This window comes from Zootoca vivipara, chromosome 2 (assembly GCF_963506605.1).
Source record: "Zootoca vivipara chromosome 2, rZooViv1.1, whole genome shotgun sequence".
Classification (NCBI taxonomy): domain Eukaryota; kingdom Metazoa; phylum Chordata; class Lepidosauria; order Squamata; family Lacertidae; genus Zootoca; species Zootoca vivipara.
In genome coordinates this window covers 3,578,449-3,604,140 of record NC_083277.1, presented here as the reverse complement: position 1 = coordinate 3,604,140, position 25,692 = coordinate 3,578,449, and the positions used below count along the sequence as shown (strand labels likewise).

General features: G+C 45.6%; 1 protein-coding gene across 2 annotated transcripts in view; it reads left to right on the top strand.

The window, feature by feature from the left end:
• Nucleotides 1-22,698, top strand: part of LOC118081209 (zinc finger protein 883-like) — a 33,378-nt gene extending 10,680 nt beyond the window's left edge. Inside the window, exons 1-4 of one of the 2 annotated variants that reach the window (XM_035107529.2) lie at nucleotides 12,411-12,494; nucleotides 13,695-13,868; nucleotides 16,850-16,936; nucleotides 17,496-22,698. In XM_035107529.2, coding sequence (XP_034963420.2) covers nucleotides 13,736-13,868; nucleotides 16,850-16,936; nucleotides 17,496-19,204 — 1,929 coding nt within the window. In that variant the 5' untranslated portion in view covers nucleotides 12,411-12,494; nucleotides 13,695-13,735 and the 3' untranslated portion in view covers nucleotides 19,205-22,698. Of the gene's footprint in view, nucleotides 1-12,410; nucleotides 12,495-13,694; nucleotides 13,869-16,849; nucleotides 16,937-17,495 lie in introns of those variants that run through there. The other variant, XM_060269135.1, reaches the window with a different exon arrangement.
• The last annotated feature ends 2,994 nt before the right edge of the window (nucleotides 22,699-25,692 follow it).

Below are 25,692 nucleotides of genomic sequence, written 5' to 3'. Positions count from 1 at the left end.
TTTACCTGACATCAGGTCAAAGGGGAGACTGCCTGAACCAAGGGAAAGAATAATCCCTTCTTGCCCCAGACTTGCCCCAGGATGCTCTCCACCCTAGTAAACATTCCACGATTATCATAAACCCTGCTATCAACACCCTAGAGGGGCACACATAACAAAAGTCAAGTCAGGATGTCTGGAATGACAGCTATCACGATCGTTACACAAAATCCCGTTCTGGCTGCTGACGAAGCGTCTCCGTCTCCCTCCCAGAAGAGATTATCGGTTCCAGGAAACGCAACCGATCCTGTGTTAATAAACTATGTCAATTGAAAGGATTAATTGTTTTATACTATATAGCCAAAGCCTTTTCTCCATGCCCTCTCCTAGGCTGAGATTTCGTTGTATTTTATAACCATGTTACAAGCTGTCAAAACGTTCCTTGAAAATGTCAATACGAAGCTGCTATGTATCCACTGTGTTCCCTCCTTCCCGCTACAATAATTGTATAACTCCTTCCCAGAACAGCCCTGAAGTGTAACTTTTGATACCTTTCAATTGATATTGTATCCACTAGACAAAACGTTCCTGCAAGCTTCATTTCTATTAACTTTGTATATTCCGTTGCTCAGTATATGTTTATGGACAAATTTATATGAACCCCTATATACCCTATGGACTTTTTACTCTCTACGCTTTCCACCTTGTCATTCCTTATCCCACACTGCCACCTAGCCAGTCTTCGACAAAATGACACTAATACACAAGCTCAAGGAAGAAAAACAACTTTATTTAGATTTTTGATATCGCTGACGTCTGCCGCATAAGCATCAACTGGACTATCACCAGGAACTGTCACCTTTTGTTTTTCCTCATCAAGGACTATCAACTTGTTTGTCCTCACCGGATAGCCCTCCTCCCAAATCCATTTATCGCCTTTCATACAATTGTGTAACATGTACAGAAAAACCTATAAAACTGTAAACCTTCCTTTGTTCTGGGTTCTTCACTCCGTGCTGCTGCGTGAGCGAGGAACCCTGTTGCAACAGTTTTTTTTAATTCTTTAATAAACTGTACTTTGCTTTTGACAGCCTTAGTTTGGTCTCTGTCATTCTACGGCCAGCGGCAACATCGTGCCTGCTTGCCTGGATCCTTGGGCTCTCCCTGGGTCAGGATCCATTTCTCTGGGTTCATAGGAACCAGCTTAAATTTTACAACAATTTGGTGACCACTTCGGGGACCCAGTTTTTCCTTGAGCCCCGGACTTTCTGGGGAAAGGAGACCCAGCGCGCTCCTGCCTCTTGCAGGGGGAAACCCGACTTCAGGGTCCGGAGCTCAGGGGAGTGATTGGGAGCCTAGCGGGACCAAGCCAAGGCAAAGCAAAGCTTTGGGAAGGGTTGGTTTTTTCCCAGGAACCTGATCGTTGAGGAAAACCGAAGCTTCAGGAGTCATTCGTTGTGAGTATTAAACAGGGACATTTTGGGGTGGGCTGATTACTGCAGCAACTAAAAATCTAAAACTTCACTCTTCACTGTTCTCTCCTTTTCTGTTTCTTATCTTGGGCTCTAGTTGCAGCTAAGCTGTAAAGGCATAAGGGATAAAGAAGAATTGGAGCCTTTTGGGATCCGTCCTTTCGTTAAAACGAAATCCCTAGAAGGACGGACCCAGCTCGCTCCTGCCAATCTGCGCAGGGGTTCTGAGCAATCTACCCAACCTTATTCCGTGTTCCTCTGCTCTTAATCTTCGGGTGAAGACGCCCCTCTGCCATGGCGACCCTTGTTGGGTATGACCCATGATCAGAGATTGCAAGTGCGCCCATTCCTTTTCCTACTTTGTATTCCTCAGTTCCGACCTGACATTGCGTAGGCAAGCGTTCAGTAGGATCTGAGTCTAGTGTGTAAGAGGCAGGAAAGTTGCTGCAGGACCCTAGGCAATTAATGACCAGGAGGGGGTCCTTAGGTATCTAGCCACACCAGCCACCTAGTTAGCAAGTGCACGCAACAGGTAGGCAGGAGACGGTATCGTCTGTTGAGTGAGTCTTAGACTCAGGAGTTTAAGGTATAGAGTGTCCCGGATTGGAGGGTCTTCTGCCCGCACTGCAGTATAAATAGGCCAGAGAGTTGAACATGGGCACCCAATCTTCTAAGGAATTCCTACCCCAAACTCCCAACCGGAGCAAAGCACAGTGGAAGCTGGTAGGGACTTTGAGGGAGAAACCCCTTTACAATTTGTCCTCCAAAGTTGGAGTGATATCCCTGGAGCAGACAAGCTAGACAGAAACCAATTGCAAAAACTTTGTAAGAAAAAAACATTGGGTCCGATTTACTATGGACCACCCAGATGAGGGGAAATGGCTACCAGGAGGTTCCTTTAACATACAGAGAATCTCCACTTTAAAATTGACCCTGGAAGACCAGTACCCCCTTCAGAATGTTTACACGTTACATGTTGTCTGTTATGTGTGTTGTCTGTTAAGTGTATGTGCGTCTGTTCCTTGTGTCTGCTATAGTTCGTTGTTTCCCTTAAAGTAAATGAGAGATGTAATCCAGGTTTAGAAAATTAGGGGTTTGTGTTTAAAATTTGGCCATGACACCCACAGACTGCCTTTTTAAAGCACGCATAGTTTAAAATAATATAATAATAAGGCAAGCTTGCTTAAATAATCTTATGTAAGGGCTTGATCAACCCAAAAACAATGGCAAATATTTAAAAGAGTGGAGGTAGTGTGTAAAGGTTTGTTTTAAAGAGGCTGTAGAAGGCCATTTTTTCCTCTCCAAAAGTAAAAAGAGGGGGCAGGATGAAGGAAAATAAAGAGTTGTAAGTTTGAAAATGCTTGCTCAATGCTTTGAAAATATTTTGAAACTTGAAAATGTTCACTTCATGAGGTGTACAAATGTTTGTTATTGAGAGAGGCTCCAAAGGAGAGTCTTTCTCCAAGTGACTAGAGGAATATTGACTAAAGGAAAATTGAACAGCTATTCCTATAAAGGTGAATTGTCTATCTGAGTCTAGTTTTAGCTTCAATTGTGTTGGACAGAAGGGTTATTGTTGGGCTCCTGATACCAGTCTCTTAAGGAAAAAACTCATCTGCTAAAGGGTTCTGTATAAAGTTGGTATTTTCATTCAAATCTTGTGAATCCTGTATCTTAGAGGGTTAGACTAAATGACCTCAGGGTCCCTTCTAACCCCCATTTTAGAGCTATGTGAAAGGCAATGTGTCTGATGTGGTGATGGGTTGAAATTCAGCCCAGCTCTGCTTTCTGGCAAGGAAAGATTATTGGTTTTCAGAGTTGGAACAAGAGTGTCATTGTTGTTTTTTATGGAGTGATTATATAAGTTTTTATCACTTTGTCTATTAAGGTTTAAAGTTTAAGCACATATGAAAGTCTTGAACATTTCCCAATCTTTATCCAATCTTAAGGTTTGCTAAAGGCTTCTATATAACGTTGGTACTTTTAATCTTCCCCTTCCTTATTTTTCCCTTAGTACACACGTGTGCTTCCGTGATAGGGCATAGCCTGTGTTTCCTTCCCAGTCAGGCATCTGTACTCAAATGTATGTGTATCCTAAGGGCGGTGATAGTGTTGAGATCCCCATAATTCAGAAGGGGTGGACTAGATTACTCAAGCACTGAAAAGTGAGTTTAAACTCTGGTGGCTTAGTGAAATGGCCTGAATTCAGTCAAGCTTTACTCTTTGGTGGAGAAAGATGGAAAGATAGATTTTTAAAGTTTGGCATGAAGAGTTTGAGCTGCCACTTAGAAAGAGGTAGAGATGGTATATCATACATTGAAAATATCTGGTGTTTTCCCCCCCCACCATATTGTCAGCTATTTTTTTAACTGCAAAACTCCAGCCAACAGTTCAAGCACATACAAATTCATAATCAAGCAGAATGAGCCTTGACCATCCCTGTAAATAAAGGGCCAGAAATTTTTGTCTGGAATTGGTAAGGCTGAAAATCAACGAGAATGCAAAGGATTTTATGAATTCTGGCTCTATGGCCATTCCCCATACATAAGGGGGCAGAGAATTTAGTCTGCCATGGCTGTAATAAATTATTTAAAACATCTACAGGTTTACCACTCCCATCAGCCCATCACCCATTCCCACCCACCCCCACCACCCTCTGTATATATATATAGGGTCTGACACTTCTGTTTCTAGTGTATCTGAAGAAGTGTGCATGCACACGAAAGCTCATACCAAAATATAAACTTAGTTGGTCTTTAAGGTGCTACTGAAGGTTTTTTTTTTTTTTTTTGCTTTCTATGGGAAAGCGCACCTTTGTTTTGGAACGCTTTGGTTTTCGAACAGACTTCCAGAACGGATTAAGTTTGAGAACCAAGGTACCATTGTAGTCAGTTTCTTCAGTCAGTCCTGACTGACTATATAACCAGAATGGGTTTTCTTAACAGATTTTGTGTGAACGTAAACAAAGACCCTTGGAGACTCAGGCAGAAGTTGAACAAACAAGAAATATTTATTTTACAGAACAAAGTTGAAAAAAGCAAAGGATGTGTCAGGAGATAATGTTCTTTCAGGAAACAGTTACCTTAATAATAAATTGTACTAAATTTAGTGCATGTTACAGGCTTCAAAACTAGGAAGTAAACGCACAGCTTCTTGTAAACTTCTGTTGCTTCTTTTAAGCTATTCCTCTTCGATGTTACATGTGTCTTCAGAGGATGGCCAATGCTGAGCTTATTTCGAGTTATTTCACTTCTGCTCCTTAACTTAGCTGTTGCAGTTTAATATTTTGCTTCTTAAACAAGGTGGTACTTTCTGTCAGTTTCCACGCTCCTGCTATTCTGGCAGTATAGCAGACCCAGGGGTCACCACACGCTTCATAAGTGGTTTGGGATTATTCTCTTTCTAGAAGATCTTTCCCTTCATGACTGAAATGAGACCCAAGAAGACAGTATCCTCACAGCTTCTCCTTCTCCTTGCTTCCAGCCTTCCAGTTCACTCCTGCTGTGGCAAGGCTACCTGAAGAAAGCATATTATTGTACCTGTACCTCACAATCTGGTGCCTTATTCCTGAAACTAACTGTATGCTTCAAATTAGTGTCTTGTTCAAAAAGGCAATAATCGCTGTGCCTAACTGCTGCATTAACAGAGAGCATATATCTAGCCAAGAAAACATACTGAGAGAACATATATATTTAGCTGTGTTCACAGTCTGCAAAGGAAGGCATCCATCACCTAGTCACAAGATGTTTGGCAAAAACGATGTCCAAGTTGAAGTTGGGTGCTTTCCACACAGGTTGTCTGATAAAGATAAGGGGCTTTTTGCCTTGCCTGCCAAAAGGGGATTTTTGGCTATGACTGTGTATACCATGAGGCCTAAATAGGGTAAGAGTAATGGAAATGCTGTGCCTTGGCAGAAAAAATCAGAAGTAATCCTAAAAGGCTATAGGAAGGGCGATGTCCAAGCTTATTGGTTTAATTTTTCTGCAATATATGAATATGCATTTCTGATGTTGTATGCTGAAAAGGTATATACAGTGGTACCTCGGTTTATGAACACAATTGGTTCTGGAAGTCTGTTCATAAACTGAAGCGTTCATAAACTGAAGCGAACTTTCCCATTGAAAGTAATGAAAAGTGGATTAATCTGTTCCAGACGGTCTGCGGAGTACTTAAACTGAAGCGTTCATAAACTGAAGCGAACTTTCCCATTGAAAGTAATGGAAAGTGGAGTAATTCGTTCCAGACGGGTCCACAGAGTACTCAACCTGAAGCGTACTTAACCCGAAGCATGGGTGTAATTGGTTCCGGAAGTCTGTTCATAAACTGAAGAGTTCATAAACTGAAGCGAACTTTCCAATTGAAAGTTATGGAAAGTGATTTAATCCGTTCCAGATGGGTCTGCGGCATTCGTAAACCAAAAATTCATAAACCGAGGTGTTCATAAACCAAGGTCCCACTGTACTGTAAACTCTGGGCACTGTTGCCCTGGGTCCAGACTTTGGGAGAAGACTCCTCTTGGCCTGTTGCTGTTAGGAATAAACTTACTTTCTATTTCTCCAACTGCTGCATCTGTGATCCTTGAGAGGCCTCATACCTTAGGTCCCAGGTATCCCAGCAACACTGTCTGAATACTCTTACAAGACACTAGTCTTTCTAAGCTCAGACCCTTTTCTCTAGCTTTGGATAATTTCCTCAGAGTGGATTTCATACACAGACCAGAACCAACCGACCCTCCCTCCTCTCCCACAAACCTCTCCCTCCACTCTCAGAAACTGCTCATTTTATTTTCCCTCCAAAAGTGCTGGCTCCACCCCCTGTTTTGGTAGCCAATCAGAGAAAGGCTCCAGCCCTCTCATGGAATTCTGAGGCACTGCACCCCCTGACTCTGGTCCAGCTCAGCTGCTCATCACAGATAGCTTCTACAATTACTAATTACACACAATCAACAAACTTTGGCTGGTTTGACGGTTGATTCAAAGCGGCTAAGAAAGCTCTAGTTAAGACAATTAAGACATCAGAATCCATCAGAGGAATCCACGGAAAATTTGATCAAACGTAGGCTGGAATACAAGAGTGCTCCACGACAAGAAAGCTGAAAATACGAAACCCTTGGGACTAGCTAATGGAACAGAGGGAAGACAAATGCTGGGAGCTGGTGGCCCAGGGTTAAATTTTAAGACAGATCATCCGAGGAAGCCTGAATGGCAACCAGTCTCCTGTAATGAGATGAAAACCCTCATTTCTTGCCTGAAATCAAACACAACATCCCCATGAGCTCATGGAATGGTGGATAGAATAAAAGGTGGGGAAGGGGGGGAAGAAAAGAGGTCAAACAGATTACAAAAGCAAAACACTGTAGGTCATAAGATGGACTAATCCTAGCCTATCCACTAACAATATAGTATTTCAAGCACATTAATGAGCAGCACAGGGAATGGTCAGTTTCCCAGTGATATGGAAGAAGCAGTTATGGACCCCATCGCGAGGGTCAGTGGGGACAAAGCTGCTTGGGCAACTGTTTTGCACACACACCCAGTGACAGAGCTTCATGCTCTGGGGCTGGAGAGCAGGCAGGGGTGGTGCTGGTGTGCGTCTTGGGGACATGGCATGCCACCTGCGGGGTATGGCACCCAGCGCAAGCGGAGCAGCAGCCGCAATGCTTTTCTTAAAGGAATGTCTGATGGAAGGAGACCAAGGCCTTTATTTCATTAATATACCGTGTTTCTCATATTTTAAGTCATCCCTACAAAATAAGCCATGGCAGGATTTTCCCGAGTTGAAGAAATATAAGACATACCCCAAAAATAAGCCGTAGTGGTGGGAGCAGGTCTGGATGGCGCCATGGAAGAGGAAGATGCCTGTCAGCGCCCGGAACTGGCTGCTGCTGCCCCTCCAAAATGTCCAGCAGCATGCACCGCGCCAAGCGCTGACCCGGCGGCGGGACTGGCCAGAGCCGCAGTGCGTGCTGCTCCAAGCCCCAACCCGGCGGCGGGACGCAGCAAGAGCCGCAGCGCGCGCTGCTCCGAGCCCCGACCCGGCGGCAGGACCCGGCAAGAGCCTCAGCGCGCACCGCGTGGAGCCCCGACACGGCTGGACCCAGCAGCGTGCCCTGCTGAAGCGCCGACAACGCGCGCAGCAGCAGCCAGTTCCGGGCGCCGAGCCGCGACAGGAAGAGGAGGGACGCAGCGGGACGCAGCTACAACAACAAAAAACACCCGGCCGAGCCTTCATTGGCCGCCGCGGCTGCCACTCGCTGGTCCCTCCCGGAGCTCCTTTGCGAAGAGGCTGCCCCACTGGAGCTTTGAACTGCTGCGCGCGGAGGCAGCAGCGGCGGTGAGTCTTGCTGGGAGCTCGGCGCCAAGCAGGAGCGAGTGAAAAACGCCCCGAGCTTGAGCGTGCTGCGGCTCTTGCTGCGTCCCGCCCCCGCGTCAGGGCTTGGAGCAGCGCGCGCTGCAGGTCCCGCCGGTCCCGCCGCTGGGTTGGCGCTTGGCGCTGGCGCTGCTCCAAGCCCCAAACCGGCGGCGGGACGCAGCAAGAGCCGCAGCGCGCGCTGCTCCGAGCCGGAATCCGGCAAGAGCCGCAGCGCGCGCCGCGTGAAGCCCCGACCCGGCGGGACCCAGCAGCGTGCCCTGCTGAAGCGCCGACAACGCGCCCAGCAGCGCAGCAGCAGCCAGTTCCGGGTGCCGAGCCGCGACAGGGGAGGTACCATACTGTAATTTTTTAAAAAAATAATAAGACACCCCCCAAAAATAAGCCATAGGCTTATTTTCTTGAGTAAAAAAGATTATAAGACATGACTTATAATATGAGAAACACGGTATATACAGTGGTACCTCTACTTACGAATGGAGCTCCGCCCGCCATCTTGGATGAGGTTCAGATAGGATTTTTTCTACTTACGATTTTTTAGATAGGGTTGCTTCGACTTACGAATTTTTTCTCCCAATGCATTCCTATGGGATTCGACTTACAATTTTTTTCGACTTACAAATGTGCGTTCGGAACGCATTAAATTCGTAAGTAGAGGTACCACTGTATATCTATATATAAAATATTTTCTTGGGTTACAAAAATACATGCATTGTGTCCCTCAGCCCTAATTGTCCCTCAGCCCTTATTTTTTCACACCATCCTTTAGAACATTTCTATGACCTAAGAGATGCAGAAAAGCACCTTCATTGGTCACCTTCCACGTATGTCACAAGCTTCTATTATTATTACTATTACCCTGCCCTCCACCCAAAGGTACCAGGGTAGGTTACAGAAATTAAAACATTTAAAAAGTTTAAAACAACTCACAATCACAGAAAAAGGAGGGTCCTTAAAAAATACAGCAAACCCACAATTTATGCTCACTTTACTTGCACAATCACTACCTTCCACAAGCGACCAAAAAATAAGCAAACAAATTTGAAATATAAAACTTTTTTACTTCCAGCAGCACCTTAGAGACTGCACCCCAATTTCCTGTACATAAAGGAGGCAGTAGTTCCCAATTTCTTTCCCTGGGTTGCAGATATGTTTATTTGGTGCATGGTCATTTCACTCATATAAGAGAGTGGATGATTTTCCGCTAATGACCAGAAGGAAAGCACACAATAATAATAATAATAATAATAATAATCCATATTTGTGAAATATTTTTGATCAGAAATCTGCACCCCACAGGTGCTGTTGGAAGGATTTTTTTTATTTTGTTTCGACTATGTCAGACCAACATGGCTACCTACCTGAAATTCAAAATATGCAGGGGGAAATTCAAAATATATATAGTAATCCGTAGGAAAACATCAGGAGGGGGGTGAGAGAGCGGGAAGCCAACACTTTCCAATCCTATCGCCCACTGCACTTGCCCAGAGAGAGTGTTTGGGCGTCATCAGAGGGTCTGAGTTGGGAGAGTGAGATTGGGCCTAGCACAGGGGACCGGATGTGGCCCAATTGCCTTCTAAATCTGGCCCACAAACGCTCCGGGAATCAGCATGTTTTTGCATGAGTAGAATGTGTCCTTTTATTTAAAATGCATCTATGAGCAAGTTTGCAGATGACACCAAATTGGGAGGGGTGGCTAATACCCCAGAGGACAGGATCACACTTCAAAATGACCTTAACAGATTAGACAACTGGGCCAAAGCAAACAAGATGAATTTTAACAAGGAGAAATGTAAGGTACTACACTTGGGCAAAAAAAATGAAAAGCACAAATACAGGAAGGGTGACACCTGGCTTGAGAGCAGTACATGTGAAAAGGATCTAGGAGTCTTGGTAGACCACAGACTTGACATGAGTCAGCAGTGTGATGCAGCAGCTAAAAAAGCCAATGCAATTCTGGGCTGCATCAATAGGAGTATAGCATCTAGATCTAGGGAAGTAATAGTACCACTGTATTCTGCTCTGGTCAGACCTCACCTGGAGTACTGTGTCCAGTTCTGGGCACCACAGCTCAAGAAGGATACTGACAAGCTGGAGCGTGTCCAGAAGAGGGCAACCAAAATGGTCAAAGGCCTGGAAACGATGCCTTATGAGGAACGGCTTAGGGAGCTGGGTATGTTTAGCCTGGAGAAGAGAAGGTTAAGGGGTGATATGATAGCCATGTTCAAATATATGAAAGGATGTCATATGGAGGAAGGAGAAGGATTGTTTTCTGTTGCTCCAGAGAAGCGGACACGGAGCAATGGATTAAAACTTCAAGAAAGAAGATTCCACCTAAACATTAGGAAGAACTTCCTGACAGTAAGAGCTGTTCGGCAGTGGAATTTGCTACCAAGGAGTGTGGTGGAGTCTCCTTCTTTGGAGGTCTTTAAGCAGAGGCTTGACATCCATATGTCAGGAATGCTTTGATGGTGTTTCCTGCTTGGCAGGGGGTTGGACTGGATGGCCCTCGTGGTCTCTTCCAACTCTATGATTCTATGAGTTATTTGTGGGGCATAGGAATTCGTTCATTCCCCCCCCCCAAAAAAATATAGTCCGGCCCCCCACAAGGTCCGAGGGACAGTGGACCGTCCCCCTGCTGAAAGAGTTTGCTGACCCCTGGCCTAGCAGGAGCACACAGAGCAAGGGAGGGGAGGGGATCCAGAATGAGAGGGAAAGCTGTGAGCGAGGATAGGAGGTCTGGAGATGGTTCTGTCTGAGAGCATGGCCCCAGAATGCAAGGCAGCTTCCTCCTCAACTGGTGGGAAGCTAAAAAGCAGGGAGGTGCATCCCCACCCAGAAACATATGTGTTAGGGCAAAATTCTGGGTGCGAGAATGCTCAGCCACCCAGCTCATCAGGCAAGGGCCTGTGGTCATTGTGGAATATAAAAGGAAGGAGTCCAGCCACGATCTGGAGCAAACAGCAAGGTTTATTACTGCGCAGCAGGTTCAATGCCAGACTGAACACCGTGAACAGGGCTGCAAGAACTTTTAAAACTTCCCACCACCACCCCATAATGCACATCGAAAGCATCATACATACATCACTTGTGACAGGGTAAAACGTCAGAAAAGGGGAAGGTGCAAGGGGTATTAGCATACAGGTAAACAGGAGGTAAACAGGATTAACATAAGGTAACAATGCACGATGTTCCAGGACATTGATAAGCAAGTACCAGTAAGTATCTGGGAGGGGATCCTTGAGTACCTGGCGGGGAAAAACAATGGGTCCAGGTGTGTGTATTGCCTCTGGCTTCGGAGGGTCGGGAATTGCAGGAGATGGTACCTGAATGTATTATGGATATGCAGAGGAGCACCACCCTGGCTACATGACCTCTTGCTTAAAGGATTATGGCTGTTCCCTGCACCCCTGGGAGCCCTTGGCCAGAGTTGCAAAAGGGGGTTTCATTTAGAAATACAGATACAGTACAAGGTATTCATTCATAAAGAAATATGGTTACATAGAGTCTCAGGCAACAGAGAAAGGGTAGGAAAGGCAGCCTTTATTACACAGGGCTTGATCTTGAGGGGTTCGTGTTGGTGCGATACTAGAGTGGTGTTGTAGGATCAGACGGGGTCCCCTTGAGGGCATTTGTGCCAATCTTGATTTCCAAATGAAGCCTCGTTTGGGTGCCCCCCCCCTATAAAATTCCCTAACAATGTGCTTGCACCAAAAGGACTTTGCTTGCACCAAAAGGCTCTCTCCAGTGTGGTGTAGTGGTTAAGAGTGGTAGACTCGTAATCTGGTGAACTGGGTTCGCATCTCTGCTCCTCCACATGAAGCTGCTGGGTGACCTTGGGCTGGTCCCACTTCAAGGAGGAGTCAAATACTTCTGCTGAGCACTTAAAACACCGGATAAGCAACGAGGGATATATGCCAGAACAAGTTCTTAATGTCGGGGCTTCTCTTTGGGGGGAAATGCCTGAATAAAGCCTTGCAATAGGTGACTGAGTTGCCACTTCTTTTTAGCTACTGACGCCTAACTTGTAATTGTATCCTGAACTGCAGAATCTTCTTGTTTGGTGCTGTGATTCTCCACGTGTTCATGAAAATGCGCTCTGGGATTTTGCAACCTTTAGAGAACCTCTTGCTCTTCATCCCTGGCACGTTCTCTTCTGGCGTAGCCAGGATTTTTGTTTGGGGGTTTGAGTGCAGAACCTCAGTTTTCAATGTATTTTTCTAGTTTTTTATTGACTGGGGGCACCTGCCCCCCGTGTGCTCTTGAGAAGGCTGTTTTAACATTCAGTTATTTAGGGCTCCAGATGTACACTGCAGAACAGTAACGGGAACCCCCTTCTCCCTTGTATTTAGTCTGCATAAGATTGGGGGGGGGGCCTTAATGCAAAGTCCTTGGCACAGATGGAGAAGGGAGGGCAGCCCCTAGAGCGCAGGCGCAGAAGCAGGAAGCCGGCAGGCCGGGAGAGGGAGGGACAGTCTCGGTGCCCTCGGCTTGCCAAAGGTTAAAAGGAGCAGAGCTGGATTCCTAGAGAGGACAGGAAGTGGAGGGCGGGGGAGGGCAAGGTCCTCCAGAGCAGAAGCCATTTCCTGCCCAGTCCCATACTGCAAACAAAGAGGAAGCTGCTTTCTTCTCTCCGCTCTGCAAAAACTTCCTCGGTGCCCCTCCTGGAATCTGGTGAGTCTCTTCTATCTTCCCGCTTATGGTGCAACTGGGAGAAGGGGGTCCCAGGGCTGCAATGGAGGAGGCGAGCCCCTCGCCCCGTTCAGCTCATGCATGGTGGGGGGAGGGAAAGACCCCCAAGTCAGGGACAGGGAGCAGAGGGTCCTCCCCCAATTCCTCTCTGCCAAGCCAGGGAGGGGCTGAGTGTCCAGCAGGTCTGCAACTCTGTTCTTCCTTTGGACGGAGATGCTGCCTTCCTTTTTGGGGAGGAGTCTTTGGGGCAACAAAAACAGGGCATGGAAATAAGCCCCCTTCAGATTTAGAGGAGAGTCGCCTTTCATAACACAGATAAGCATCCCAGGAATCCGAGGGAGGAGAAGCCCTGTGGGGAGTGGGGAGATACAGCCCCCCCCCAAGTGTGGAGACTGGATGGGAGACACTCTCCCACCATCTACTCAACTACAATTCCCAGAGTTCCCTGGCAAGAGGATTGGTGACCACTCTGGGAATTGCAGTCTTTGGACAGCAGGACTGAAGGGGTCTCCTTGTCTTGGGAGGAGTCACTAGGGCCAGGTGAGATCTGGTTTCCAACCTTGTGATGGATCAGCATGTGCCACTCTCTTGAGCAATCCAGTCTTGCTCAGCTAAATATTTTCAGGAAGACCCATGCCCCTCCTGCCCTGGCACGGCACTGGGGGGAAGCTGCCGCCGCCATCAACATCCTGGGTGAATAGTAATATGTTAATAATAATATTTACCTGCCATCCATCTGACTGTGTTTTCCCAGACACTCAGGGCGGCTTCCAGCACATATAAAAATATAATAAAACATCAAACATTAAAAACTTCCTGATACAGGGCTGCCTTCAGATGTCTCCTAAAAGTTGTGTGGCTATTTATTTCCTTGACATCTGACGGGAGGGTGTTCCACAGGGAGGCAGAATGGTAACTGGTTTTTGCACCAAGTTCTGTCCATAAGCCCCACTGAGTTCAATGGGGTCTACTCTCAGGTCACTACTGTGCATACCATGCTAGCCTTACGAAGTGGGGTGAGGCGCAAACGGATGAAATTGGAATCACGGGGGATGTTTAAAATGGGGTTTCTGTTGGGAAGGGGCTGCCCCATTTGTGCTTCTCCAGGAGCAGGGCAATATCTAGGGCAGGAGAATCCCTGCAGGGCCTCTGAGGCTCCCTTTGCCTCTTCCTCTCTCCCAGGACCCTGCAGCTTGTTGTGGCTTCTCAACTCCTCAGAAAGGATGAAAGAGACTGAATCTGTAAACCTAGCAAGAATGGAAGGGGGAAGATGGACGGTTGACCTGGTCAGGTTGTCTCCTGCATCCCTCCTCACAGCCTCTGAGCGTTCCCTCTCAGGGACTTCTGAGAGATCTGGTGAGTTCCAGGGCAGTGGAAATGGGGACATGGATGGATGGAGCTGGAGAGATATCGGGGTTGCTCAGCTTGGGGGTGGGAGGAAGCAGGAAGTCAGGCAGATGGAGATTGGGAAGGTGAGCACATTTTTGGGCTCCTCCACCTGCCTGCCTGCGCCTTTGTCATCTGCAGGCAATTTGAGCTAGGAATACATCACAGCTCCCCAGCCACTACAATGTATTGGCAGCTCAAAATGTCTAAAACCAGTACCGTGATTGAATGCTCTACCCATGTTAAACAACTTATTGATCCATCACGCAGCACTAGAAGCCATGACTTTAAAGCAGAGGATCCCGGCACTGTCTGTACGGTGCTGGAGCAACACCGGCGGCAACCCACTATGTACAGCGTATGTAGCGATGCTGCACATGCGCGCTACATAGTGATGCCCCGTCCCCTGCATGCATGTCATGTTTGCCGCTCCAGGTGCCCGAGAAGCTTCCTATGCCGAGAAGCCCACTCACCACGACAAGGTGTTGATCCAGCGAGTGAGAAATACATTTTTGCTAATTTAACCGGGGTCAAATACCACCTATACATCATTTTCATGTAGTTCTCCTTCAGTAAAGAACATGCAGAAAATATCAAATATAATTTCCAATGCCTTTCCCAATCCTTCTTTAATATATTATGTCCCACATCCTTCGCCCATTTTATCATAAAACATTTGACCTGTTCCTCTTTAGTGTCCCATTCCAAAACAGATTGTTCATTTTTGACAGCATTTTGAATACTATTTCTCTCCGAAAACTTGACACGATAACTAAATTCTTTCCTTTTTTTATTTTTAAAAGTTTCATTTAGTTGGAAATATTGTATCCATTCTATTACATTTTCTCTTACTTCTCGAAAGTCTTTTAATTTTAATTGGTTCTCAATTTCTGTTAACAGCTCTATATGTTGGGCAATTTATCCTCATATTTACTTTTTTCAAAGATATTGCTTCTAATGGGGAATGTCACCATGCTGTTTTCTTTTCAAATAAATCTTTATATTTTGTCCAAACTTTAAGAATAGAGGTTCTTATTATGACTATGAAAACCTTTATGAACTTTTGCCTTATGATACTGTCAGGACCGCCTAGTGCTGCTCACGAGTAACGAGACCTTCAGCCAGTTTGCCTTTCATAGTTTTATTGGTGCAAAACTACAGTGCAGAGCTCTAAAAACTACGATCCATCCTATTGACTCGCAGAATCTCCGAGTGATTGCTTCCGCCCCCCCCCCCGCCAGCAGAAATTCTTTGATACCCCCAGTCTCTGCCTCCCCTCTGTCCGTTTCACCCCTCTACATAGTTGGGGCGACGGAAGAGGTGTACCCCCTTCTGAGCGCGTCTCCCGGGCATTGCTGGGTCTTTGGGCAACATCCTCAAGCCCATGCATCTCCCGGTTACTCATGGCTAACCCCTCCTCAATGTGGGAGGAGCTGCTCTGCGCAGAAGAAGATGTGTCTGAAGCCAGGTGGCTCCGGGGCTCTCTATACCTGTCAAAGCCCTCCCTCCACCCCACGGGCTGTTCCCTGACAGATATCATAGATAAGCATGCCTGGTGTTGCAGTTTACAGGCTTGGGGACAGGATGGTGACTGGTTTTTGCACCAGGTTCTGTCCATAGCCAAGTTCTGTCCATGAGCCCCACTGAGTTCAATGGGATCTATTGGTCACTACTGTGTAGACCATGCTGGCCTTACAAAGTGGGGAGAGGAGTAAACAGAGGAAATTGGAACCACCGGGAAAGTTTAGAAATGGGGTTTCTGTTGGGAAGGGGCTGCCCCATTTGTGCTTCTCCAGGGGTAGGGGAATATCTACGGCAAGAAAAACTCTGCAGGGCCTCTGAGGCTCCCTTTGCTTCTTCCTCTCTCCCAGGACCCTGCAACTTGTTTTGGTTCCTTGACTCTTCAGGAAGGATGAAAGAGATGGATCTTCCCCCACTGCCGCTTCTCGCCGCGCACAGCCGGCATGGGGTGCAGTTTCGGAGGTTTCCGAACCTGCGCCCCATATCGGAGAAGGCAGGCAGGAGGTGGTGGCGGGAGAAGAGAACTTCTCCCCTCCGCCGCCTCGCACACAGCCGGCATCAGACGGGGCTTCGGAGACCTTCTCTGAAGCCCCGTCGCATGCCACCACCACTCCCCCAGAGCCCATAGGAACGCATTGATTAAGTTTCAATGCATTCCTATGGGAAACTGGGACTTGCTAGACGAAAAATTCGTTACACGAATTGACCCGTGGAATGAATTAATTTCTTCTTGCAAGGCACCACTGTACAGAGTTGGTCTCCTCAAGAACATGGGGGGGTGGCGATTCACCACCGAGACAAGACCCAGCATGTGAGGGGTTAAGCTTAGAGCAGATAGAACCCTCGGGGGCGGGCTCAGCCCAGGGATAAAAACCCCTCCCGAGTGGCAGTTAGGGGGGAGTGAGTTGAGGTTGGAGTCAGTTGAGGTTGAGCTAGGAGTGGTTGGTTATATGCAGAGAGAGCTAATTTAATATATTGAGGAAGGAGAATAGGTGGTGATTTAGTCAGACGGGATACAAAGTTGGGAGATTATTAATAAATATTTACTTAGTTGACTTTGGCGGTAATAGGCCGGTAATTTATAATTAGAGGTAATAGGCCGGTATAGGAACCATCTGAAATTTAGAACAACCTAAGATTTGTACTGCAACCATTAAGCATATGAACACACAATAAAGCAACTTCGTTTTATTTTATCTGTATCCTGGTCTGTGGTGTTTTGGTGGAGGTGTTTATTTTGTAGTTGGCACATCACCAATCGACCGTAAAACTTCCAGTGGTGATGTGCAGGTCAGAGTGACCGCTACAGGGGGTGTTTGATTTCAAACTGAAGAAAGTGATTTACGTCTAAATTTAAATTGAGACCAACCAGATTGATGTAACTGCTGATGGGGAGTGTGCAAGTGAAGATGTTGCTGTTTCTTTCACAGACAAGGCGTGGACGTTGCTGGATCCTGTCCAAAGAACTCTGCATAAGGAAGACATGGAGGAGAATCGTGGGATCATGGACCCTCTGGGTAAAACTCCCCTTTGGATCATAAGATCAGTTTTTAAATTCCATACATACCTTTATGTGATGAACCTTCACTACCTGAATGGAGAACAAGAGCATCTGGGATACTTACATAACCACTGTGAGCCCTGAATGGAGGGATATCAACTATTTTCTCTGTGAATATTCTTTGTCTAGTCATGCCTTTTTAAACAATGACCAGACTTATCTAAACTGCCCAGGCCTTCTTAAATGTCGGCTTGAGAGTTTTTAGGGAAGTTGGAAGTAACTTCTATCAGGTTTGTTGTTTTTGCTTTTGCTTCTGTATGCATTTGGTTGACCAAAGAGATTACTGACCTTTCAGATGGAGTGGACTCCATGATGGAGCCAAACAAAATCTATCCTGGATGAAAGCCAAGCAATATGTCAGTTAATACCACCAACAAAGGCAGTGAAAACTATAGTAAGGGCTCACCTCTACTCTCTTCAATTCTTCCTCTATCACAAGCATTCATTAACATTGTTCAATAATCTGGAGCTCCATTTCTTCCTGAGGCTCTAATTAGCTTCTCTCTTCATTGCAGATGGTGATGAATTGGAAGGGAAGAACAAGGGGGACCACAACAGAATCCACATAGCGGAGAAGTCAGATAAATATTCAGAGTATGGAGAGAACATCCGTCAGAGCTCCCAATCCACCTCCCATCAAAGAAAGAGCTTCGTTCGGAGGGATAGCCTGACTTCACACAAAAGAACACACAGTAGGGAGAAATTGTATCAGTGCAGAGTATGTGGGAAGAGCTTCAATCGGAAGTACAGTCTCACTTCGCATCAGAGAATTCATACAGGGGAGAAACCTTATCAATGCTTGGAATGTGGAAAGAGCTTCAGACACAGGGCGAGTCTCACTTCGCATCAAAGAGTTCATACTGGGGAGAAACCCTATCAGTGCTTGGACTGCGGAAAGAGCTTCAGTGACAGGAACAAACTCACTTGCCATCAAAGAATTCATACAGGGGATAAACCGTATCAGTGCTTAGAATGTGGGATTAGCTTTCGTCTGAGTGGTGATGTCACTCGCCATCACAGAATTCATACAGGGGAGAAACCCTATCAATGCTTGGAATGTGGAAATAGCTTCAGTCACAGTAATAGTCTCAATGCCCATCGAAGAATTCATACAGAGGAACAACCCTATCAGTGCTTGGACTGTGGAAAGAGCTTCAGTCAAAGGAGCAATCTCAAGACCCATCAAAGAATTCATACAGGGCAGAAACCCTATCAGTGCTTGGAATGTGGGAAGAGCTTCAGCAACATTGCTATTCTCACTGCCCATCGAAGAATTCATACAGGGGAACAACCCTATCAGTGCTTGGACTGTGGAAAGAGCTTCAGTCACAGACACAATCTCACTTCCCATCAAAGAATTCATACAGGGCAGAAACCCTATCAGTGCTTGGAATGTGAAAAGAGCTTTAGACGCAGCCACCATCTGACTACACATCAAAGAATTCATACAGGGCAGAAACCCTATCAGTGCTTGGAATGTGGAAAGAGCTTTCGTCAGAGTGGTGATCTCACTTCCCATCAAAGACTTCATACAGGGGGGAAACCGTATCACTGCTTGGAATGTGGAAAGAGTTTTCGTATGAGTGGTGATCTCACTTCCCATCAAAAAATTCATACAGGGGAGAAACCATATAAATGCCTGGAATGTGGAAAGAGCTTTAGTCACAGGCACAGTCTCACTTCCCATCAAAGAATTCATACAGGGGAAAAACTCTATCAGTGCTTGGAATGTGGAAAAAGCTTCAGTCACAGGCACAGTCTCACTTCCCATCGAAAAGTTCATACAGGGGAGAAACCCTATCAGTGCTTCGAATGTGGAAAAAGCTTCAGTCAAAGTGCCCGTCTCACTTCTCATCAAAGCATTCATACAGAGGAGAAACCCTATCATTGCTTGGAATGTGGAAAGAGCTTCAGTCGGAAGGATATTCTCACTTCCCATCAAAGAATTCATACAGGGGAGAAACCGTATCAGTGCTTGGAATGTGGAAAGAGCTTTCGTCAGAGTGGGGATCTCACTTCCCATCGACGAATTCATACAGGGGAGAAACCCTATCAGTGCTTGGAATGTGGAAAGAGCTTCAGTCACAGGGTGAGTCTCACTTCCCATCAAAGAATTCATACAGGGGAGAAACCCTATCAGTGTTTGGAATGTGGAAAGAGCTTCAGTCGGAAGGATAGTCTCACTTCCCATCAAATAATTCACGCAAGAGTGAAAACGTCTTAGTGTTTGGAATGTGGGAGAAGATTCAGTCATGGCTCACCAAATACAGGGTTGAAAGCATATCAGCACATGGAATGTGTATAAAATTTCACTTACTAAAAAGTCAATTTAAGATTTCACAGCAGGGTGAATTATAGAATTATAGAATCAGAATCTAGTCCAACCCCCTCCAGAAATTTCATTTCAAGCATCCATGACAGATGGCCATACAACGTCGTCTTCAAAAAAACCCAATGAAGGTCCACCCCCTTCTCATAGAGTTCCTTTTCACTGTCAGCTCTTACTATCAGAGTGAAAATATTTAAAAAGACTTTGGAGAAGACTTCCGGTGTGATGGCCTATGGCCTTTGACTGCTTTCCTAGGACACCGCACCCCAGTCGTGCGATTAAACAATGTGAATCTGGGGGTGATTATCCCTGTTGAACCCCGCAGGGACGGGGCGAATGTGCCTTCATCCGCGGGGTCGTCCGATACCTGCTGCTCGCTACAATGGAATGCTACAGTTGGGCCAACGCCCTCCCTCACTTGTCCGAATGGTGAGGAACTTAGCCTGTAGTAGCAGAGTACAGCAGAAGCAAACTGTCATTGGAACGCAGCATCACGATTTATTTACAAAAGAAAATAATGGTATGGTCTCTTACGGAAGATTCTTCAGTTTGGGAAAATATCAGTTCGTTAAAAGACCCGAAAGACTGCTGTGTCTTGATTTTAACCAAACCAAAGAAAGCTGGAGGACAGCCCAGAGTCCTGGAAGAGAAGACGGTGGAATGAAGTAGGGCCTTCTGAGGAGGGATTGCACCAAAAACAATGGATGGACAACAGGAAGAAGAACAAAATTTTACTCTTACATGTTAATTTGCATATAGATCTGTTAAATTTGATGAAAGTTGCATACCAGTGGCTGTCAAGATAAGATAAAGGATTAAGGTCAGCTTACAATCTATTTGAAATAAACAGCAAAGAGACTTGGAATCATTGGCAGGATTTGAATAAATGTACACAATTTTATTAGCACAAAAATGAATTGGAACAATAGAAAAGTAATATTTACAACTGTACAATATGCAGAAACTATGATTTAATAAAACAAGGGAACCATCAGACAGCACTAGATGTCATGACTCTTTAAAGCAAAGGATCCCGGCACCGTCTGTACGGCGCTGGAGTGGCACCGATGGCAACCCACTATATACAGCACATATACAGCACATGTGCGGCGTCGCTACATACGACACATGTGTTGTAGGTAGCAACGCTGCGCATGAACGCTCCGTAGTGACATCCCACCCACTGAGTTCAGTGGATCTATTGGTCACTACTGTGCAGACCATGCTGGCCTTACAAAGGCTTCCGGAGAAGACTTCCGGTGTGATGGCCTATGGCCTTTGCTTTCCTAGGACACCGCACCCCAGTCGTGCAATTAAACAATGTGAATCTGGGGGTAATTATCCCTGTTGAACCCCGCAGGGACGGGGCGAATGTGCCTTCATCTGCGGGTCGTCCAATATCTGCTACTCGCTACAATGGAATGCAGGGGCAGGGGTTCTGGATGTTTAGCATTGCACGAATTGGAAACTCTCCAATGCCAACGCCATGAGCGGGAGCATTCCTGTTTTTCAACAAAGAATTGAATTCGGGCTTTGACAGGACTTTCATCACTCTGCTACAGAATATGTGATGTGAGCATCTCATCTTTTTTATACTTGCTACTGTTGGGCCAACGCCCTCCCTCACTTGTCTGAATGGTGAGGAGCTCAGCCTGTAGTAGCAGAGTACAGCAGAAGCAGACTGTCATTGGAACGCAGCATCAAGATTTATTTACAAAAGAAAATAATAAGTCAACAGAACGGGGAGCTGACTCACGCATCCGTATCCTTCATCAAAAGCCAGATGCAAGCACCAGAGGGGAGGAGGGCAACGCCCAGAGGGGAGAGGGAGGATATACATAAATAGCTCCCGTTCTCACACAGCAATATATGTTGCCCCGCGGAGGACCTTAAGGTCCACAAACAACAATATTCTGGAGATCCCAAGCCATAAGGTGGCTATATTGGCCTCAACTAGGGCCAGGGCCTTTTCAGTATTGGCCCCAACTTGGTGGAACGCTCTTTCACAGGAGACCAGGGCCCTGCGGGATTTGTCATCTTTCCGCAGGGCCTGCAAGGCAGAGCTGTTCCGTCTGGCCTTTGGGTTGGATTCAGTCTGTCCCCTGTGTTTTCCTCCCTAATGGTTTGGATTTATGGACTACTTAAAATGAGGATGCTTTTTAAATTTTAATCTGTATTTTAATTAATTCTTTTCTTTTCTTTTATGTCTTATTGTAATTTTATTGATGTTAGCCGCCCTGAGCCTGGTTTTGACTGTGGAGAGTGGGGTATAATTAAAAAATCCTTCCAGTAGAACTTTAGAGACCAACTAAATTTGTTATTGGTATGAGCTTTTGTGTGCATGCAAACTTCTTCAGAAGATTAGGTAATTAGGCAGTTAAAGGTAGCATGTCACACTATGCAATGAAAGAATGAAACGCTGCAATACTGACAGCTACTTCATGATTTGGCAAGCCTCATGGAGAAATATTCAGTTAATTAAATGGAATGCAAGTGAAACTTTATAAAAAAAACATGAGAATTTGATGTTTAATGGCGCGATCCTTTGTGGAGGGCTCTAATTAGAAGTGGCAAGGTATCAACTTGTTTGAAGTTATGAAGAGACTTTGTTCAAATACATGATTAAATATGTTTTCGGCTGGGAATGATAAAATGGCACAAATGATGGCGCATTAGGAAAAAAGGAGCCCCTCTCAAAGGGGACAGAGGACAACCAACAGATTACAACTGGGGAATATTTCACACAGGAAACCACATCTGCTCGCATGGACTTTTGCCATATAAGGATTTATAAAAGTGAAGGCCAGTCTTTGATCTTTGGAAGGTTCCCCTAGGGCCCGGGGGGAGCAAACCTGAATTGTAGAGGAACCAAATAATTATTACCGGTGACTGTGAAATATATCAAATGGTATGGGCTTTTAAGGAAGATTCTTCGGTTTGGGAAAATATCAGTTCGTTAAAAGACACGAAAGACCGCTGTGTCTTAATTTTAACTAAACCAAAGAAAGCTGGAGGACAGCCCAGAGTCCTGGAAGAGAAGACGGTGGAATGAAATAGGGCCTCCTGAGGAGGAATTGCACCAAAAGCAATTGATGGACAACAGGAAGAAGAACAAAATTTTACTCGAACATGTTAATTTGCATATAGATATGTTAAATATGATGAAAGTCGCAAACCAGTGGCTGTCAAGATAAGATAAAGGATTAAGGTCAGCTTAAAATCTATTTGAAATAAACAACAAAGAGACTTGAAATCATTGGCAGGATTTGAATAAATGTACACAATTTTATTAGCACAAAAATGAATTGGAACAATAGGAAAATAATATTTACAACTGTACAACATGCAGAAACTGATTTATTAAAACAGTTAAGGGAGCAGGGGAAACTGTGAGGGGGGAGGGAGGGAAAGGGGGGGAATGTAATTGACTGCACTGCTGATAATTTGTATGGCTTTTGTATTTTTTTTCTTTAATAAAAAACTTTATTTAAAAAAGATTGGTATGATATTGGGTATAAGTAAGAGAGAGAAAAGCTGGAACAAGAAATAAATAATAATAATTCTCCTGGCCAGCCAGAACATTATTTTATTGTCATAATTACAGACATACTTACTGGTTTGGACGGAAGTGATTCTTATTCCAGGGGAAGTGGTGACTGTGAGATGACAGGTGCTCTCGCCAATATTGTCCAAACATCCAGTAAATATTTGACACAGCAGACCAATAGTTTACCCGCTGAAGTAGGTGTATTGGGAGGTTAGGTTTAGGGCCGTGTGGTATTGCTTTATTGTATGTGGGATCCCTATAAAGGGAACTTCTTCCTCTAGGTGGGTGGGAGACTGGTCAAGTTACCATCAGTTGAATGCAACATTTAAGTTAGACCTTAAAAAATGGATTTGCAGAACAAAACTCACTGTTTGAAAGGGAGCTATTAGGCTCCAGGGTTAAAACGTTATCTAAAATGTATAACATATTACTTGAGTGGGATACAAAGAATGAAATGTTGGAATCATCAGTGATAAGCTGGGCCAGAGATGTAGGACACAACACTGACTTTGCTTTATGGGAACAGCTGTGGAAAGCAAATTTAAGATTTACAGCTTGCTACATGCTAAAAGAAAACTTCATGAAGGTGATGCGGAAGAGGTCAACCAAGATGATCAAGGGTCTGAAACCAAGCCTTATGAGGGGTGCTTATAGGAACTGGTGGAGGGGTGGGGGTGGGGGTTCAAATTTATTTTAATATACAGTGGTACCTCAGTTTTCAAGCAGCTTAGTTCCCGAACAACTTTGAACTCGAACGGTGCAAACCTGGAAGTCAGTGTTCCGGTTTGCAAACTTTGCTTTGGAAGGCGCACATTCTCCTAAGCTTCTGTTTCTACTATTGCGCTGCTAATTTGCACCCCCCCCCCCATTGTAATCAAAGCCTTTTTCCTCCCATTTGTCCTGTTGTGATGCTAATTTGGGTGTCCCCCCCCCCGCATTGTATTCAAAGCCTTCCATTTCCAATTCAGTGTTCTGAGTTGATATTTGGAGCTTCTATTTGGTCCTTTTTTCGTTTTTGTGACTGTGGCTTGTTCATCATTTTTGATTGATTGTGTTATTGCGGCAATGTATAAAAGCGGCCCCTCCAAACAATGGCTATCATGAGTGCAGGTAAGAAAAAAAATTAATTTACAGTAGTGTCTTTATTTTATAGTACAGTACATTGATTATTGCTTTCATTTTATGGATCAATGGTCTCGTTAGTAAAATTCATGTTAAATTGTTTTTTAGGAGTTGTTTTTAAAAGTTTGGAACATATTAATCTGTTTTGCATTACTTTCTATGGGAAAGCACGCCTTGGTTTTGGAACACTTTGGTTTTTGAACAGACTTCCAGAACGGATTAAGTTTGAGAACCAATGTACCACTGTAGTCAGTTTATTCAGTCACTCCTGACTGACTATATGCCCACAATGGGTTATCTTACAGTTTTTGTGTGAACATAAACAAAGATCCTTGGAGACTCAGGCAGAAGTTGAACAAACAAGATTTATATTACAGAACAAAGTTGAAAAAAGCAAAGGATATGTCAGGAGATAATGTTCTTTCAGGAAACAGTTACCTTAATAATGAATTGTACTAAATTTAGTGCATGTTACAAGCTTCTAAACAAGGTACCGTAGTAAACACACAGCTTCTTTTAAACTTCTTGTTTGCTCATGTGAACTAAGGCTTGACTTCACATTCCACACATTCAACTTGTTTCTCTCCTGTGTGAGTTCATTTATGTACTCTTAAGTGATCGACTTTGACTAAACCCCTGGAATAAAGCAGTCTCTTGAACACTGAACAGATCTTTATGGATAAAAAAGGAACACATATGTTGATAAACAACCTGAAGCCACTGGGTACAAGGGTGAGGCTGCATATGTGGGGCAGGAGGTGTGTGTCTTGTACTCCCTGCTATTTTTGTACATTTTTATTGCCAATACAATGATGTTGTTGTTGTTTAGTCATGTCCGACTCTTCGTGACCCCATGGACCAGAGCACGCCAGGCACTCCTGTCTTCCACTGCCTCCCGCAGTTTGGTCAGACTAATGTTGTTAGCTTTGAGAACACTGTCCAACCATCTCATCCTCTGTCGTCCCCTTCTCCTTGTGCCCTCCATCTTTCCCAACATCAGGGTCTTTTCCAGGGAGTCTTCTCTTCTCATGAGCTGGCCAAAGTATTGGAGCCTCAGCTTCAGGATCTGTCCTTCCTATTATTGGGGCGGGTCCCCCACTCCACCACAGCTTTTGAGGCTCCTGGGAGGCCTGGAACATCACTGCTGCTGTGAGTACTGGAAGGACTGCTCCCCCTGAAGCCCACTTCCACCTGGGGCTTGGGGCGGGTCCCCCACTCCACCACAGCTTTTAAGGCTCCTGGGAGGCCTGGAACATTGCTGCTGCTGCTGCTCTGCCAGGGAGTGTTTGGGAGGACTGCTCCCCCTGAAGCCCACTTCCACCTGGGGCTTGGGGCAGGTCCCCCACTCCACCACAGCTTTTAAGGCTCCTGGGAGGCCTGGAACATTGCTGCTGCTGCTGCTGCTCTGCCAGGGAGTGTTTGGGAGGACTGCTCCCCCTGAAGCCCACTTCCACCTTGGGCTTGGGGCGGGTCCCCCACTCCTCCACAGCTTTTGAGGCTCCTGGGAGGCTTGGAACATCACTGCTGCTGTGAGTACTGGAAGGACTGCTCCCCCTGAAGCCCACTTCCACCTTGGGCTTGGGGCGGGTCCCCCACTCCTCCACAGCTTTTGAGGCTCCTGGGAGGCCTGGAACATCACTGCTGCTGTGAGTACTGGAAGGACTGCTCCCCCTGAAGCCCACTTCCACCTTGGGCCCGGGGGCGGGACCCATAC